This window comes from Chaetodon trifascialis, chromosome 6 (genome assembly GCF_039877785.1).
Source record: "Chaetodon trifascialis isolate fChaTrf1 chromosome 6, fChaTrf1.hap1, whole genome shotgun sequence".
Classification (NCBI taxonomy): Eukaryota; Metazoa; Chordata; class Actinopteri; order Chaetodontiformes; family Chaetodontidae; genus Chaetodon; species Chaetodon trifascialis.
The window spans coordinates 15,717,407-15,735,132 of NC_092061.1; the positions used below are offsets into that span (position 1 = coordinate 15,717,407).

At 42.5% G+C, this 17,726-nt stretch overlaps 1 protein-coding gene across 3 annotated transcripts in view; it reads left to right on the top strand.

The window, feature by feature from the left end:
* The window catches only part of LOC139332029 (transducin-like enhancer protein 4), a 35,396-nt gene extending 18,007 nt beyond the window's left edge, over positions 1–17,389 (top strand). For all 3 annotated transcript variants that reach the window (XM_070963702.1, XM_070963703.1, XM_070963704.1), the window contains exons 8-20: positions 1,111–1,127; positions 7,106–7,222; positions 7,963–8,016; positions 8,110–8,262; positions 8,661–8,793; positions 9,077–9,264; positions 9,986–10,062; positions 10,195–10,444; positions 10,538–10,785; positions 11,076–11,223; positions 12,526–12,676; positions 13,994–14,070; positions 14,577–17,389. In XM_070963702.1, the coding sequence (XP_070819803.1) occupies positions 1,111–1,127; positions 7,106–7,222; positions 7,963–8,016; positions 8,110–8,262; positions 8,661–8,793; positions 9,077–9,264; positions 9,986–10,062; positions 10,195–10,444; positions 10,538–10,785; positions 11,076–11,223; positions 12,526–12,676; positions 13,994–14,070; positions 14,577–14,684 (1,721 nt within the window). In that variant the 3' untranslated portion in view covers positions 14,685–17,389. The remainder of the gene's footprint in view (positions 1–1,110; positions 1,128–7,105; positions 7,223–7,962; positions 8,017–8,109; positions 8,263–8,660; positions 8,794–9,076; positions 9,265–9,985; positions 10,063–10,194; positions 10,445–10,537; positions 10,786–11,075; positions 11,224–12,525; positions 12,677–13,993; positions 14,071–14,576) is intronic.
* Positions 17,390–17,726: the final 337 nt, after the last annotated feature.

The following is a 17,726-nucleotide window of genomic DNA, read 5'->3' on the forward strand; positions in this document are numbered from 1 at the left end:
TTAGACATAAATGTTTAATCGACAGAAATACTGAGGCTTTTAGCTCTTGTTGAGCTGATGAAACAAATTTGACATGTCTGGAACATTCAATCAAAGTTCAGAATCGTACCACCACTTTTATTGATGCTGATGCTTCACTGTTCGTACTCTGAGTGAACAGCAGTTAAAGCAATTAAAAACTGATTTGTCATCATGCCGTTTTAATTGGCCTAATAAGGAGCGATGCACGACCGCCATGATGCCTCTTTTCTCTTGTTCACGCAGAATGCCTCTATTTCTTCTCCAAGCTGACTTTGAGCTCAAGCATTTAATTACAGTACATAGAGACAGTGTGTGTGTGTGTATGTGTGTGTGTGATAGAAACACTGTGTGCCAGCTCTTAATTACTCTGTTGCAGCATGGCTGTGAGGGTTTTTACAGCGCAGCAGAGCAGTTAACCTTACCCCTGCAGTAAAGCTAACTCAGGTAATGCTTACCCCCATTAGGAGCAAAATCAATAACAATCCAGTTCCATCTCTAGCTGAGTTCCTGTGAATGGGTGTGTATGTAAGGAATAACAGGTCTTTTTAAATGGATTTCTTCGTTCTAATGCAGGCTGATCTTATCAATTTGGTGAGCCATTCTGACCCCCTGGACTTCTTAATTGACAAATCCAGCAACTTTTTGACCAATATCTCCAGAGAACTGTAGCAAATGTTACCTAATGTCATCTTGTAGCCTTGTGCAGGTTTTGTGCAGCCTTTAGCTAAAACCCTCAGAACAGGTTTGGTTGATGTTTAATCTTTGCAAATGCTTGTTTCTTTGCTAGCTGCTCTGCAGCACTTCACGGGTCTTTCTTCACTATTGTGGCCAGTATATAGTTTTGTATTTCTGCTTTGTTTTCGCTTAACATGCTGAAGACCAGCTGGTAAAACCAACAGGACAACACTGAGTTAATTTACTTTCAGTCTTAGCTGAGATTAATGTGAGATCAGATAATATCCTCGTCTCTCTCTCTGTACTTGTGTTTCCCATTATCTGTCTGCTGTCTTGCTTTGTGTTCTTGTGCTTGTTGTCATGAAATGGCTTAATCAGTCTTTTTTTTCTGTCTCTTGCCCTCCGCCTCCTCAGACAGAGACTCAGTCAAGGTAAGGCCTTCTTTTATGTTCTCTCCGTCACAGACTGATGCGTTTGCTGTATAGCTTATTTCTTCTGTCTGACAAAGATTAAAAAAAAAAACGTTTAAATAATTTTATCAGATGACACAACCTGCTATGCAGATAAGAGGAAAAAAAAAATTAAAAAAGGAACAAATTTTATCAACAGAATGTGAAGAAGTAACGCTTCTGACTTCATGTATTGTGTTGCAGAAATATGGACTGAATTTAGCATGCTAACAGCTAGCTCTGGTGCGTCCTGACTCCTAATACCACTTTGTACCTCAGCAGGTGATAGACTGATGGTAAAGCTTCCCGTTGTTTTAGCTGGGACATGTATGCGAGCAGCGAGTTTGCTACATTTCACCAGCTCTCTTAGCTTTTTTAGTCAAACTGGCCTCTGTTGGTCTCGGAGGCTGTGTTTGATCCTGATCTGGCTGTGCTCGCTGGGAGGCCGCTGAGCCTGGTTCTGGCCCGCGGTGTAAACGCCAACAATCCCCAGGTGCTCGTTAGAAGTTACTTTGGAGATATGCTGCCCTATATTTGTTTGGAGTGACCTTCTTACACATTGTACCTTTAAATAGCTGATTTTGCACTCGTTCATTTTTATTTGTATCTCACCTGCTCGTGGCTGAAAACTAATATTTGGTATCATATGCGAAGAACATTAAGTGAATGAAGTGAAACTGATGTATGATACCTGCTTTCCTCGTTCAAAACTGTGTCAATTATGAAGGATAATCAGAGTCCAAACATGTTGTGATAAATATGGTATGGTAGTAATTTCTCAGCATATACGCTGCACATTTATTTAGTTTATTAACAGTGTTTTTATGTAATTCTACAACAAGTTCAGGTAAAACATGCTAAAGCAGTGTTGAGTGGAAAACAGTTAGCATCTTTAAATGAGTTTTGGATGTTAAGTATTATTTTAGAAACTCAGATATAAAACGTATTTGATGTTCTCCAATTTAAACACAAATTTTCAGATAGGAAATGTAAATGTAGCTTGTCGCTTTGATATTTGATAATATCTCGTGATCCACTTATAATGTATGCATTCGACTTGCCCTGTGAAATATTCAGGGTTTTGGTAAAAGGGACAACGAGGAAAAAAGAAGTGGGTGAAAAAGAAACCCCCAAAGTGAGCCAAGAAAAAAGCACATGTCTGACGAGTGAAGGGGGGGGGGCGAAAGGAGGCAACAGAGCAACATTAAATCCAGCACTTGTAGTAATTAGTCCCTTAAGCGGAGCTTTTTTCCCCAAGGCAAACATTTGGTTTGTTGAATACTCAATGAGCAGATTAGCATTTCTTTATTCCAGCAGCCCGAGCTCGCTCTCTCTCTCTCTCTCTCTCTCTCTCTCTCTCTCTCTCTCTCTCTCTCTCACACACACACACACACACACACACACACACACACACACACGCACACACATGCATGCATGAGTTTAGCGTGTTGTGTGTTCTCTGGTGTTTTGGAGGAGGTGGAGACAGGAGGAATGTTTAATATGTTATCTCCTGCCCCCCATGTAGTTTATCCTCCTCCACACACACACACACACACACACACACACACACACACACACACACACACACACACACGCTCACTCAAGGCTGCGGGCACCATGATGGGAGCGATTAGCAGTGTGCACGTGCGCGTATGTGTTGCGTGTGCGTTCGTGTATGTGTGTGCATCTGTCTGTCTGAGGTCGTCAGAAATCAGTGGTAAAGATAGAGACCAGAATGATGAATGCCTTTTATTAGCTCCCCGTAAGATCACACACACACATGTACGCACGCACACACACGAATACACACACACACACACACACACACACACACGAATACACACACACACACACACACACACACAGCCAACAGTCACTTCATGAAACCAATAAGCCCCTTGTCAGTGGTCTACAGTTGCCTTGGCAACAGTTCACAGGGTACAGTGTGTGTGTGTGTGTGTGTGTGTGTGTGTGTGTGTGTGTGTGTGTGTGTGTGCGTGTGTGCGTGCGTGCGTGTGTGTGTGTGTGTGTGTGTGTGTGAATTGCTTGAACATCTGTGCCTTAATGTCCTTGGTGTTAGCACCTCACACACTCATAAAGGTATGTGGGTGTAGACGCACAGTGTATGTGTGTCCGCATATTTACTGTTGGCAGCACAGGCAGTCAGTTATGCAGTCGTGGTGTGTTCAAGGACTGCACCTTCTCAAGCCTGTCAGTGTACTTACCAAATGATTGTTGGTTCAGTTTTCAGTGTCACTGATTTGCGCTTTTGTGTTTGTAACGTTCCCTTTTCACTCCACTCTGTGATGAAAGGAGATCCTCGGTTTGGAGTCGCTGCAATTAAAGATAGATGAGATATTATTATGAGAATGAAATGATCTTAGATAGTAACACTCAAGCAAAGAAAAAAATCACACTCAATCACAAAGCCCGCATCCTTGCTTATGTGCTGTATGTTTAGAAAAAATGAATTCCTAATGAGGCCGCTTCCACGTTTAGACTGACCTTTAAAAATGAATCACCTGTGGAAAGTAAGCATACTGCACGCTGCTCTTTTCGTCTTGTTTTTCTTTCACCGTAAACTAGTTCTATAGCTGCTGTCGGTCTCTTTGTTAATGCTGGGATGCTCTTTTTAAAAAGTCTTTATACAGTGGACAGCCTGGACTTCCATGCTGTGTTGGCTGCAGAAAAAGAAGCAAATTGAGTCGAACGGAAGGATCAGAGGTGTAAGATTAGACTGACTGACTTGAACCGAGAGAGAAAAAGGGCTTGTCGGTATGAACAGAGCCATCATTTTTGTGGGTTAGTTAGGGAAAAAAGTGAAGTGGATCAAATACAGGATTTCCAGATAGTAGATACATCTGGATCTCACTAACAGCTGTGAAAAGCAGACAAAGTAAAGATTTAATATGCAGTCATCACATTGTTTATGCTGTGTCACTTTAGCATATTGTACAAATGGCTGAATTTGTTGTGACTGTATACAAATGGTCGTGTTTTTAAGAAAAGACAGCACCATCATGTACATTCAGGGGCTGATGTGAAGCTGTTCCTTCACATTTTTGTCCTGCGTGTTGACATAAAAATGTGAATTTTCATTTTTCCGTTTTTGCTGAGCACTTAAAGCGGAAATTCCAAGTTAATTCTGTCACATCGCATGATGTTATATCACATACTGCATTACATTTCACATTGTTTTAGCATATGTTACATGGGTGACTGAGAAATTGAACTAATTCGACTTTTTTTAAGACATTTTGAGGGTAGTGGCCAAAAAGGTAGAAATGTGAGCTTGTGACTGGAGAGTTTCTGGTGCAGTCCTCAGACCGCCAAGATAAAGTCCCGCTCCTGCAGAGCTGCTCAAAGCCCACTGGATTAGGCAGCTTCCAGATGTGAACTGTGTGAGCTGAAAAAGGAGAGCATTACTATCAGCGATCAGGCCCCGAGGCGAGCAGGAAATATTGTAGCTGACCCCTCCCACCCCAGACGCAAACTCTTTGAAACACTCCCCTCAGCAGGAGGCTGCGCTCCATCAAGACCAAAACCTCACACCGTCAGAACAGTTGTCTGCAGCTGGACTCATCAGCAAGACCCTCACTGGCACTGACTCCTATTCCTCCTACAGACACTACACATTACATTAATGCAAAACCTCCACATCTGAGTCAGTGCGTCACATTAAAGCACGTTCTTTGGACATTATCTCTGCACAATGCACACAAGCTTTACGCTGGGAACATTTGCACATTCGTTCGTCAGTATTCCAAAACGTTTTTCCATTACTTTTTTCTATTTGATATTTGCGATTGTTGACTGCTCTTTTCTCTTACCGTGATTATTTTGCGCTACAAAATACCAAGACAAATTCTGTGCATGTGAAAGCCCACATGGCGATAAACCTGATTCTGATACCTCCCTGGATCGATGAAATACTTTGAAATAACACAAAACTACACAGTTAAAGTGCATATCAGCTAAAGGTTTAGAAACAGCCAATTTCATTTGCATTTTAATGAGCTTGTGCCTCTGTAATTTGTTTTTAATCTGTAATACAACCACACATCCACCTTGAGGATTGCAGGCCTTTACTTTATTGAACAGCATTAATATATACAAGAGATGGTCATCCAGGGCCTCTCATTACTGGAGACACACCAAAGAGTTGTGCTGGTTGCAAAGCAAATTGAGCAGCGGGGGCTACAGGTATCTTTATCAGGACTTGCAGAATCAATTTGAAACTGTGAGACAAATGTAATTATGATGTGCTGGTAAATTAATACTTTTCACCCAGCAACACCGCGCGCTACCTCACACTCACAATGCCTGCACTGCCTGGCAGAGCCTTCATTTGTCTCTGCAGCAAAATTAATTTGCCTTGATGTTTTTGAAAGAGCTAATTTGCAGGCTAATTAACCTAATCAGTCTGGAAGGAGAGGGGGTGGGGTGCTCAACCTGCTCTGCCTCGCTCAAGAAGAGGCACACACATGTAAAACACACTGACAACCCAACATTGTTTGCACATATGGAGTGCTAAAATGTAAACAGGTACAAGTGCTGCACGATCACACACACACACACACACACACACACACACACACACACACACACACACACACACACACACACACACACACACACACACACACATACACACACACCGAAGCTCACTCCTCCCCCACAGAATCTGTGTCATCAACACTTGCAGCACGGCAAAGGGCAGTGGAAAGGTTACAAGCGTGAGTTAGTGGAAAGGTCGAGTTAAAGGTCCTGCTTTATTTTTCTTCTCTCTGTCCGTCGTCTGCCGGGTAAGGAGCGCCTCCCAATGAGAGAGAGAGGGGGAGAGAGATCAGCAGGGACAGGCGGAGCAAGAGGGGAAATGTTTAGTTGACCTTATTTTGATCTTTGCGTCTCAAAGAGGATTAATCCTTCAGTAATGGTATTTAAAGGGTGCCATATTTGATTAAGGAAAGAGAGACATCAACGGACCAACTCACCCTTCCCTCCCAAATCTCAAAATAATGCCGCCGAGTTCAAGCCATGATGGTGTAGTCAAACTGTCAAGGATGCAGCGCGGCTTTGCTATTGTATGATACAGCGAAAATGAAATGGTTTTGACAGGCAGAGCAGTTTTCAAAGTGATGTGTAAATCCAGCGGTGAAGTGGAGCACAGTCATTTCGTGTTTGCATTGCAGGCTGGCTGCTTGCTTATTGCCAGATTTATCCTAATTTAGCTCAAAGCGGAAGTCTTGACAGATTCAGGAGATTTGTAGCGTTTAAGTTGGAGCTTACTTGTGCTTTTCACCCTGTCCCTGACATGAGACGTCAGCAGTTTTCCTCAGCCTATCAGGCTCTATAGGAAGGAATGTTCCATCTCAGCCTCTGCTGTCTCATGTCCTCAACTGTGTCTTCCCTTAGAGTTCCTCACTGGATATTTTTAAACCGTAAGGCCAATTTAATCCAGCCTCAACTGAAACAGTGATTTTGCTGAAGGGCACCTGTAGCAAATTTCCTTTGATTAACAGTACTGAACTCCCTTACATTTTTAGCATTAAAGGATGTTTCATCTAAATTACCAAAACAAAAAACCCCATCGTTTCTGTCTTAGCTCTTCTGGTAGGCAGTCAAGCAGATGGTTTTTGCTCTATGTGCCCAGGTTTTAGGAGATACAGTATCTGCCTTCACCTAGCACAAAGGGGGGTCAATGGATTTTTGTTTATGGATTTGCTGTTCAAAATGTCAGTGTCCCTGTTACTCTGATGAATTCATAAAACACATGTTCAGCTGTTTTCAGCGGGACTCTTTCTTTGGTAGAAAGTAGTTCCAGTTTCAAGAACCACCTCACAGCTGTGTCTGAGACATAAAGATACACTATGGTCATTTGTGCAGTTAAAGAGGCTCCTCAGTCCAGGGACATTTTTAGACACATTGCTCTTTTAAACATATGGTCTGCTTTCTCCCAGAGTTCATCTGTGTCTCCGTCGGCCAGTTTTCGGACTGGAGAGAAGCACAGGAGTTCAAGCGATTACTCCTCCGACAGCAAGAAACAGAAGACAGATGAGAAGGAGTCGACACGCTATGTGTGTGAACATGCATTTTATCTTTTCTGTCTTGATAAGTATATTTTAATTTAAACTTGTTGTTTTGAAAAGAAAACAATAGGCAGAATTTCTTATGATCATATGGCTTTTGCATTTTCATAGTTAGCCACACTTTGGGTCAAATAATCACCATTTAGAGAAAAAAGAGAGGACTCCCAACTGTCTAAGATGCAGAACAGACAGCATATGAAGTTCTTGCACATTGACCACATTCACACCCACAGTTTCTTTTTTGGACAGTTGGCCATAGAAACACAGTGAGAGACAGACCTGACGTGACAAAGGCCATAGATCAGATTTGAACTCTGTATGTTGCAGTTTATGTCTTTTTACCTCAGCTAAGTGAGCCATCTGTATGCTACACAATGGAAACGTGACCTGTGTGATCATTAAAACATGCAAAAATACAAAAGCAAAAATGCCAAAGGAATGATAAGATAATCTTTATGGTCTTCTCTCAGTGCATTAATTAAATCCTTGGTTTTATGATTACACCTTTTATAATGGTATGTGCAATTTCTGCTTCATTTGCGTGGGATAATACATTTGAAAAAAGGACTGATTATCTGTATTTTAGTGATAGAGAATTTAAGTTGCTTTCAGCCCCTGGAGTCCATCCGTTTTATCCAAAGTATAACAAAATGGTGAGCGCATGAAATGCGCATGTAATTGTTACACACATACAGATCAAGCGTGTGTCTTCTATGTGTCCATCCCAGGAAAGTGATGGAGAAAAGAGCGATGACAACCTGGTAGTGGACGTCTCCAATGAGGTACAACAGTTTAGCATCATGCCGTCTTTTGTGTTACCTGACTCTCTGTCACAATCTGACTCTCTCATCTTTGCCTGTGCTCACCCATCGCAGGATCCAGTGTCTCCCAGAGGAAGTCCTGCCCACTCTCCTCGGGAGAACGGGTTGGACAAGCGTCGCCTGTTGAAGAAGGATGCTCCACTGAGTCCTTCCTCCATCGCCTCCTCCAGCAGCACACCTTCATCCAAATCCAAAGAGATTAATTTGGTGAGTCATTTGGGTAATTATAGCCTTCTGATCTTCTTTTTCATCATTTCTCTGGGTGCATTTCTAATTTTAGGCATTCATAAAAATGTAATCATTGTAAGGAAGGTATAGAGGAGGAAGGTTTGGCGTTAAAGAAGGCAAACTGTTGTTGGTCAGAAGATGATGAAACATAAGGTGAAATGTAAATAAAGTGTGGGAAAACCAGATCAGATGCAGAAAGCATGCAGTAACACTCAATACATTTTGAATGCTTCCTGCATTATTTAAATGTTTAAATTCAGAAATGGTTTTGAGTCTTTTAGCTCCTGCAGAGAGATATGTGCTCCATATGAAGCCAGTGCTGAGACGAGTGTTTAAACATTGTCTGGGTAAGATTACTTTGCTTCTTTGTGTTGTAGAATGAAAAGTCCACCACGCCTGTGTCCAAGTCCAGCACCCCTACATCCCGCTCCGATGCCCCGACACCCAGCAGCACCTCCACCCCGGGCCTGAGGACTGCACCCAGCAAACCGTCAGGAGTCGAGACGCTGGGTGAGAGTTGTAAACAGACCATAAAACGTCTCTGCATGCATCAGCGACATCAGTGCAAAAAAGTGCAAAAAAACTCATCATAATCCAGTGTAGGCAGAAACAGACCCCTGCCTTGTTGTTTTCATAATGTTTGACATTTGATTGCTATCCAGCCAAATACCAGATACAGTAGCTATATAAGCTCAAGCTCTACACTACCTGCGATATGTGAAGATAAAACGGACCCTCTATCCTTAGATGCAAATGACCCATTTGGTATCAGACAGTGTTTCGTGTCTTGTAGCTCCTGGTCTCCGCACACCGCTGGCAGTGCCCTGCTCGTACCCCAGTCCGTTTGGGATGGTTCCCCACCCGGGTATAAACGGAGAGCTGAGTGGAGCAGGGGCAGCCTACACCGGCCTGCACAACATTTCCCCACAGATGAGCGCGGTGGCTGCTGCTGCAGTGGCAGCTTATGGACGCACACAAGTGGTACCCCAACACACACAAACACGTACACATTATATATTTATTCCAGTGAGGATTATCTGATTTTTATGACTGGATGTGCAACTGTTGACAGGATATGTGTGATTGGAAGAAATGATCCTAAAATGGTAAAGTTATGGAAAAATGTGTTGTGAGTGAGAGAATAGTTTTGCAGGTAGCTAGCTAGAAAAGCTATCTGTGGTTGGATTCTCAGTCTGCACTGATTTGGTGATTTGCAGGTCCACAATATAGGGATTAAAACCTAAATCTGGGTTGAAAAAGTTTTTTTTTTTACACGTCTTGGTCAGATATAATCAGTGTTTCAACAGCATTGCAGTGACTACATATATTATAACTGTTTTTTTCCTTTTAAATACTCTTGGAAACATTTATAACTTAGATGTTTCAGCCAAATTTAGCCTGGCACTGTCGGAGTTGCCTAGACATCTTTTGACCTGCTTACAGCTTGGGGGCTTTGTAGTTTATGGTGCACAAAAGCAGAAGCAGCATTCAGGACATGCAGCATGCAAGCTGCACGCACCGGTTTATGTCTTGTTTTGAAATATTAATTCTATTTCGAACATGCTGCCTGCAACCAGATTTTGGAGAAGTTTTCTTTTCATTAACAAAGATGTAGAGAATTATAATAATACCAGCTACCAACAGCTCCAGTTTCCTGTAATTTGTTTAAGGCTGAATTAAAACTCTTTCTCCTGTTCCCTAGGTGGGATTTGATCCTCACCACCACATACGTGTCCCTGGCCTTCCTCCCAACCTGACAGGCATTCCCGGTGGAAAACCGTATGTTTCCTCTCCTTTTTCTCAAAGAGCACAGCAACACCGTTTAACAGATCATGTATTTCCTCCTCTCTGTCACATTTAGCTCTCCGCCTCTGCTCTCTCTCCACCACATGACCCTTTTCTGTCCTCTAGAGCGTACTCCTTTCACGTGAGCGCTGATGGACAAATGCAGCCTGTGCCTTTTCCTCCGGACTCACTGATCGGCCCTGGCATTCCGCGCCACGCACGACAGATCAATACTCTGAGCCACGGGGAGGTGGTGTGTGCTGTCACCATCAGTAACCCGACGCGTCATGTCTACACCGGCGGCAAGGGCTGCGTCAAAGTGTGGGACATCAGTCACCCGGGCAACAAGACCCCTGTGTCCCAGCTGGACTGCCTTGTGAGTGCACTGCGATGACCCTGACATACGTGATGCTGCATGTAACTTGTTTAATGACAGTAACAAAGTGCTCCTGTGCGTCTCTCACATCAGAATAGAGATAACTACATCCGCTCCTGTCGGCTACTTCCGGATGGACGGACTCTCATCGTCGGGGGCGAGGCGAGTACTTTGTCAATCTGGGATTTGGCAACACCAACTCCACGAATCAAGGCTGAACTGACTTCGTCGGCACCTGCGTGCTACGCTCTGGCCATCAGTCCCGACTCCAAGGTCTGCTTCTCCTGCTGCTCTGACGGAAACATCGCCGTCTGGGATCTTCACAACCAGACTCTGGTTAGGTATGAAGCTGGGGAGGGGGATATGTGAGGGGTTTTTATTAGTGTTGGACAAAATAATTAATTCTTACCAACTTTAAACCACTTGTCGGAACCAGTCAAACTGAAAATAGCAACAACAACCAACATCATCTAAACATGAGTTTGACTAACATCTCAGTCCACAGAAATGCCCACAAATGATAGATCCACCACACTTTGCAAATCATCTATATTATAAGCGTTTTTCGATTTGATGAAGACTCCTCTGGTGTGTCTGGGTTTGTCTGACTCTGTGCTTGGTTTTTCTGCAGGCAGTTCCAGGGCCACACTGATGGGGCCAGCTGTATAGACATCTCCAATGATGGGACCAAGCTGTGGACTGGTGGCCTGGATAACACCGTGCGGTCCTGGGACCTGAGAGAGGGACGGCAGCTGCAGCAGCACGACTTCACCTCGCAGGTACACAGCACACTTCTAAACACGCCCTTTCTCTTAGTGCCAGAAATACGTCCACTGTTAGAAAATGGTATGGCTCATAGTTTGTGTAGCAGTGGTGTGAACTGGTTCAGTCTCTCCAGCAGTTTGCAGGTGTAAGTTGTAAACAGGTTTGATTTTTATTATTATTTGGTGTTTAAAGCGAAAGGCGCAGGAAGTCAGAGCCGTTTGTAGTTTGTGTGATTACACTCTTGAGGCTTTGCTTTATTGCAGTAATTTACAAGCTCAGATCAAATCATTTAAGCCACAATAAAGGCCAGACGGAGCCCTCTACTCACATACCTTTAACACTAATAATACTGGCAGGCAGAATTTAGTTGTTTTTTTTTCAGGTGTGGAGAAGAGCAGCAATAATGGATGATTACTGCAGTTTTTCCTGAAAAGACCCATTTCACAATTTCAGTGTGCACAAGAGGAGGAGAGGGCAGGGCAGACAGGGAGAGATGTGGTCAATAGAGTGCTTATGCTATCCAATAATATCTGTTTCACCCCCCCCAAAATGTAGCTTATTTTTAACACCAGGGATTTGGCAAAGAAGGAAATACAATGGTGTTGACGAGGTTTATCAAGCCATCAGGTGTAATATGCTTTTTTTCATCTTCCTCAACTTAAACAGGCAGGCGTGTAAGAATAAAAAGCCTAAGAATAAAAAAACAGCAGTGAAGTGATAGTCTAGCCACTACAACTACTGCAGAGAGCTGTCACTTTAATAGAGTATGTGCTAATGGAGGGAGTGCAAATGTTAAGGGTGGTCATTGAACAGTGATTACTGTGGAAAATATAAAACACAAATTGAGCATAAATATATAAATAAAATGTGCATCAGACTAACAGCCAGAAACTGACTTACACTCCAGCAGCCTAATGGCTGAATGCAGGTGAGCGTTCAATCAATTTCAGCCCGCCATCGCTGGGAGGAGTTGAATAGCTGCATGGCCTGAGGGACAAAAGACAAAAGACGTGATGTGTGATTGCTTTTTCCAGCGGGACTCTTACATACTTAATATGATTTTAGGAACTGAAACAACCATCTGTTTCAACAGATTAGTACATCAGGGACTGAAATGTTCATCATGTTGCTGAAAAGCATACAGTGGACTTTTGCCAGCATCCACAAATATGTTAACATCAGTGCCCACCCCCACAGACAAACACAATCTGCATGCTCTCAAAAGACTCTAGAGTAGACTAATATAGAGATGATTAGGTATTATATTTATATCCACTATAAGAGATATAGTGACTAACTGCTGGGTTTTGTTGCAGATCTTCTCACTGGGATACTGTCCAACTGGGGAGTGGCTGGCAGTGGGCATGGAGAACAATAACGTGGAGGTCCTACATGTCACCAAACCTGACAAGTACCAGCTCCATCTGCACGAAAGCTGTGTGCTCTCACTCCGATTTGCTCACTGTGGTAAGAATCACCAAAAGGTCTGAAAGGACCAAAATTAATGTATATTGCAAGTCTTGGGGAAATTGGCTTGTTGGTCAAATTATGTGTGATTTCATGAAACCTGTTAAGTGAAAATAACAATTTGCAAAAGGTTTATTGCATATATAGTAAAGGATGTGGGAATGTGACTAAACATGGCAGGTTTGTGTAGGAGACCTTTAAAATGAATAAAATGTCATTACAGAATTTACAGTGTAAATGAAGGTGGTTTTCAGAGGAAGGCATTGAATGGGTAAAAAAAACAGGCACATTCCAGCTAAATGTTGATCACAGCTAACTATTGCTTTATTCTGAAGCCACCAGTTTGTCTGTCAGTCCTGTATTGTACATATCTAATGTCGGATCAGTGTATAAAAGGTGTCTCTACATTATAATCGGAGTAATAAGAGACAGAAAAAAGCTCTAAAATACAACATTGCTGTCCATACTAATATTTGGTCAGTATTTGATATCACATTTATCGCACTGAGCCCGGACCAATTCGCCCTTCAGTGGTTAAAAGAGAAGCTTGTGTTCAACTGGATTTGCAGCTCTGCTCAAGGATTTTTCCACGTTGTTGGGTGACATTTTCTTTTCACTCATTTTAACACAGTTTTTTTTTTTTTTCAAGACAGTATGCAGCATGTGTACTCAGTTACAGCTGGTACTCTGCTCTGAATATATCAGTGTGAGAGTGAGAGTTACTGTATTTACACTGGTGTATCCTACTTAAACAGTGTGATCTGACTTATCAAACAAATAGAGTGACCACTGCACTAAATATAAATCATCTACTTGCCATAACTACTAGATGTAGTTGTTTAATTCCCATATTTGGGAACTACAACATAAGAGGGAACTACAGAGTCAAGAGACAAACCGAGACCAGATTTGTTTGAGCCAGTTGTTGCTGCCAGTTGATTAACTATCAGTTGAATTAGCAGCTGAACCCTTGGATACAGGGGACACTAAGAAGTGATGCACATGGCTAAGACACACCTGTTGAGTTTGGTTGCCTGTAAGTGGTGCTGGAAAATGAGCTTTAAGTGTGTCTCAGCCATTTCTGAGTATGTTCATCAAACAGTTTCTGTTGTCTTGTGTGCTGCATGCTGTTACCTTTAAGTGGCGCTTACAGTAATAGAATAGAATAGAACTTTATTGTCATTGTAACCAGTACAACGAAATTAAAAATAAGTAAATAAATAAATAAATAAATAAATAAATAAGTGTTGAGACATGCTTTAAACTTGGGACAAAGACTCTTTCTTGATGTGGCCTGTGTTTTGTTATCCTCTGTAGGGAAGTGGTTTGTGAGCACAGGAAAAGACAATCTGCTCAACGCATGGAGAACCCCATATGGAGCGAGCATATTCCAGGTGAGTGTGGAAGGATGTAGCACAAGCACATAACAACATAGATAACAAGCAGCTGAGAGGCCGAGTACAGCAAGGTCTCATAGTCAGGAGGTTACAGATGTAAATACCTTTGAGAAACCTTCCTGATCACTGATGGTAAGTTTCTGAGGGAAGAAAAGGTCAAAAGGTCAGTTACTCAAAGGAAAGATAGTGAAAGCTGTACACTCAAAAAGTAAAAATGTAGCCACACGCTCAGCTCTGATTCTGGGGCATTATTTTGTATCAAGGACACAAGCATTTGAACAAGAAGCCTTCATGAGGGCCTGAAAAAGAAAAGACAAAGTTGCAGTGGGAGCTAAGTGTGCGGCTGCTCTTTGCTTTTTACAGATACTGGGGAGAAATAAATCAAACCAATCCCTCTGTTCAGCAGCTGTCTGTCACACACATGGCCTTCATCCCTTTTGGCTTTTTTCCTCACTCTCGAGCGCACTTCTTACATTTTCACACATCTTTTATCCCCCTTACAGTCAAAGGAGTCGTCCTCAGTGCTGAGCTGCGACATCTCCATCGATGATAAGTATATTGTGACGGGTTCAGGAGATAAGAAAGCAACCGTCTACGAGGTCAACTACTAGGAGGGCTGCGGTCACCGAACGACAAGGCTGTCCTTCCGCTCAGGCACTCCGCGACGCCTCCATCACCCATGTACAGTTTTGAATGTGTATAAAGTGGATTTGAATGGAACTAACCAAACAGATTCTTTCTTGGACAGTGACCTTTTGACCTTTTAGTCGGCCGTGGATCAAAACCAACAAGCAGAACCAAGCACAACTTTTTTTTTTTTTAACTGCGTGACTGTTTGTTGTGTGGATGAGTGAGTGTTCGTGTGCACTGAATCTGGAGAGGATGCTGTTGTTACACCAGATAACATTCATTGACACTGTTAGGCCTCTGCCATACTTTTTTTTTTTTTTTTTTTTTAAACCAACACCTTTGCACATACAAGCAGCTACAACATAAGGGTCCCTGTTCACACACTTCATACTTTCTGTGTGCCTGAAGGTTTGGATTAGGGCAGAATCACCCCTGGCTGACACTAGAACATCTCCTCTGAGAACTTCTGATTTGGCACAAGGTAAAATTGCTTAAATATACATGGCAACGCTCAAGAGGGTTACCATAGGGGCTTATGTGAAAATCATGGGATAAAAAGCAGCAGTTGAGGCAAGCTCTGGAAATTTCTCTGCCATTGTTATTTTTGACTGCTGCCAATTTATTTCAACTCCTGTCATACTGCCACTACACCCTGAGGGAGCGCAGGGGTAGCCATCATGCACACGTTAACATGCAGTTGGAAACAAGTATATCTAAGGTTTTATTCATTGACAGCTTCCTGTGGATGTTTGCATAAAAGCTGAAGAGCTGTTATCAATGTGAGCTGTAAAGGCAGTATTGTCATTTTTTGGGGTTGCCTTCAGGCCCTACTATGCTTGTACCTCACACCAAATTTGCCTTTTCTTTACTGTCAAGATGTTTTTTTTTTGGTTGCTATATTCATCAAAATCAGTAAAATCAGCCTTCCACATGTGAAAAACGTGACATTTTCAATAGTTAAGCTTAGTGTCTCAGTACTGTTTAGTTTTACATCACCTTAAGAAGACAGTGGACTGTTTGCATTATCTCCCACCAGGACTAACAAACAGAGCCCAGCTGCACTGTCCTGAAAGTAATACTTCGACACTGTGGGAAAGACACTTATTCGCTGTCTTGTGGAGTCAGATGAGAAGACTGATACCACTCTGACTCACTCTCAGTGCTAAATATCAAGCTACTGCCAGGAGAGGGCTAGCTTAGCTTAGCATAAAGACTGTAAACAGATAGCTTTGCTCTGTTCAAAAACAAAATATGCCCACTAGCAGCTTGTCGTCTTGTCACCCCTGCTAGGTTTGCCAGGTAACCAGCGGTGACTCCAGGAAGTCACTGCACCCGGCCAGGAAATAGTCTGGCACAAAATCCCCCCTAAAACCACAGTTTAATGTCTTTAAACTTCATTTTTCCGTATGGATTAAACAAATGTGATATAACATGTTAATTAATGAACTTGAGAGGTGGTAAGCAGATTTTTTTCCTGGCTGTTTCACCTTGTTTTCAGATTTCAGCTGTCCACTGGATGTAGCTTCATTCCTTCTGGACGTGAGAGTTGTATCGATCTTCTCATTGTTTTCTCTGAAAGAAAGCAGATAATCATATTTCCCAAAATATCAAACTATTCTTATAACTGCAGCTTTTCTACCCAATGCTGTGCGTTAAATATTTGAATTTATTTCTCACAACTCTCATAATTCTGGGTGAGGTGTGAACTCAGTCGGCGTGTGTGTGTGTGTGTGTGTGTGTGTGTGTGTGTGTGTGTGTGTGTGTGTGTGTGTGTGTGTGTGTGTGTGTGTGTGTGTGTGTGTGTGTGTGTTGACCCTGTGGGCGTTGAACAAACAAACTAAGCAGATTGCCCTCGGTGCCCTCACGTCTGTCTGACCTTTGCACTTGGTTCTGCCCCTTCAGTTTAGACTGCTGCGGATGCTCAGTCTGACAGATTTCCATATTAACTCTTTGATTGGTGTTTGGGGGTCCACCAGCTCCACGTTTCCTGCCTGGATCTTTTCATTTGGACCTCTGGACACTTCTCTGAAAAACAAGTGGTCAGCGATATGCTCGTGATTTCTCTTGGATTTACTTCTGTTGGCTTGTAGAAATAACACAGTGCCTTTATGCTGCTACGCTTCTGACTCCATATCGTCCTGCTGAGTGTTTAATTACACGGAGATGAAACGTGATGGACTGCTCTGTCTGAGTGCTTTTTAAAAATTACTGTTTTTGAGTGTACATCTTGCAACATTTAAGGATGAATTTTAGTAAGAACATCAGCAAAATTAACACCAACAGTAACCCAGATTATCCAGCCCAGTTTGTATCAGCTGTCAGGACCAAACCGCTCTTGATTTCTCCTGCTTTGCTGAACACATGCACGTTCATGGCTGCTGCTGATTCAGTCTGATTGTTTGAAGCATGGTGCCATTAACCAGGTGTTTTCGATCGATGGTATTCTTCGCTGTACTTTCCTTTCTGCTGTCAAGCTTTGTTCTTGTTGCTATTACATTTCTGCTGCATAACTGCAACCCCACGCCCAAAAGATGCTCACCTACAGGAAGACATATACACCCAAAACCCCAAAGTAGTTACTGGCAGAAAGTCCAAAATCTTAACCTAAACAACCATTTTTAAGCTTTACAGCAAAACTTAATTATCTGGAGGTTCTGGAGGGGACAGTTCACCCCAAAATAATAATGTTAAAAATGTTCCTCTTACCTGTAGTGCTATTTATCCATCTAGAATGTTTTTATGTGGGTTGCTGAGCACACCAGGTAAGAGGAAAAAATATTTTGGATTTTGGGGTGAACTGCCCCTGTAAAACTTCATTATTTTAAATTGTTTGCCTAAACCAAACCTGGTTTGGCTCTGCCCACAACCCTTGTGGCCTCTATAATTTTGCATGACAGAAGATTGAATGGGCAAACATGGCCAAATTTAAAAGTGTTTCATTTATGATCTCTCTGGTTTACTTTTCAGACTGATAGAGAGAGCAGCGCTCATCCTCAGTACTAATCTACCTGAGACCTACCTAC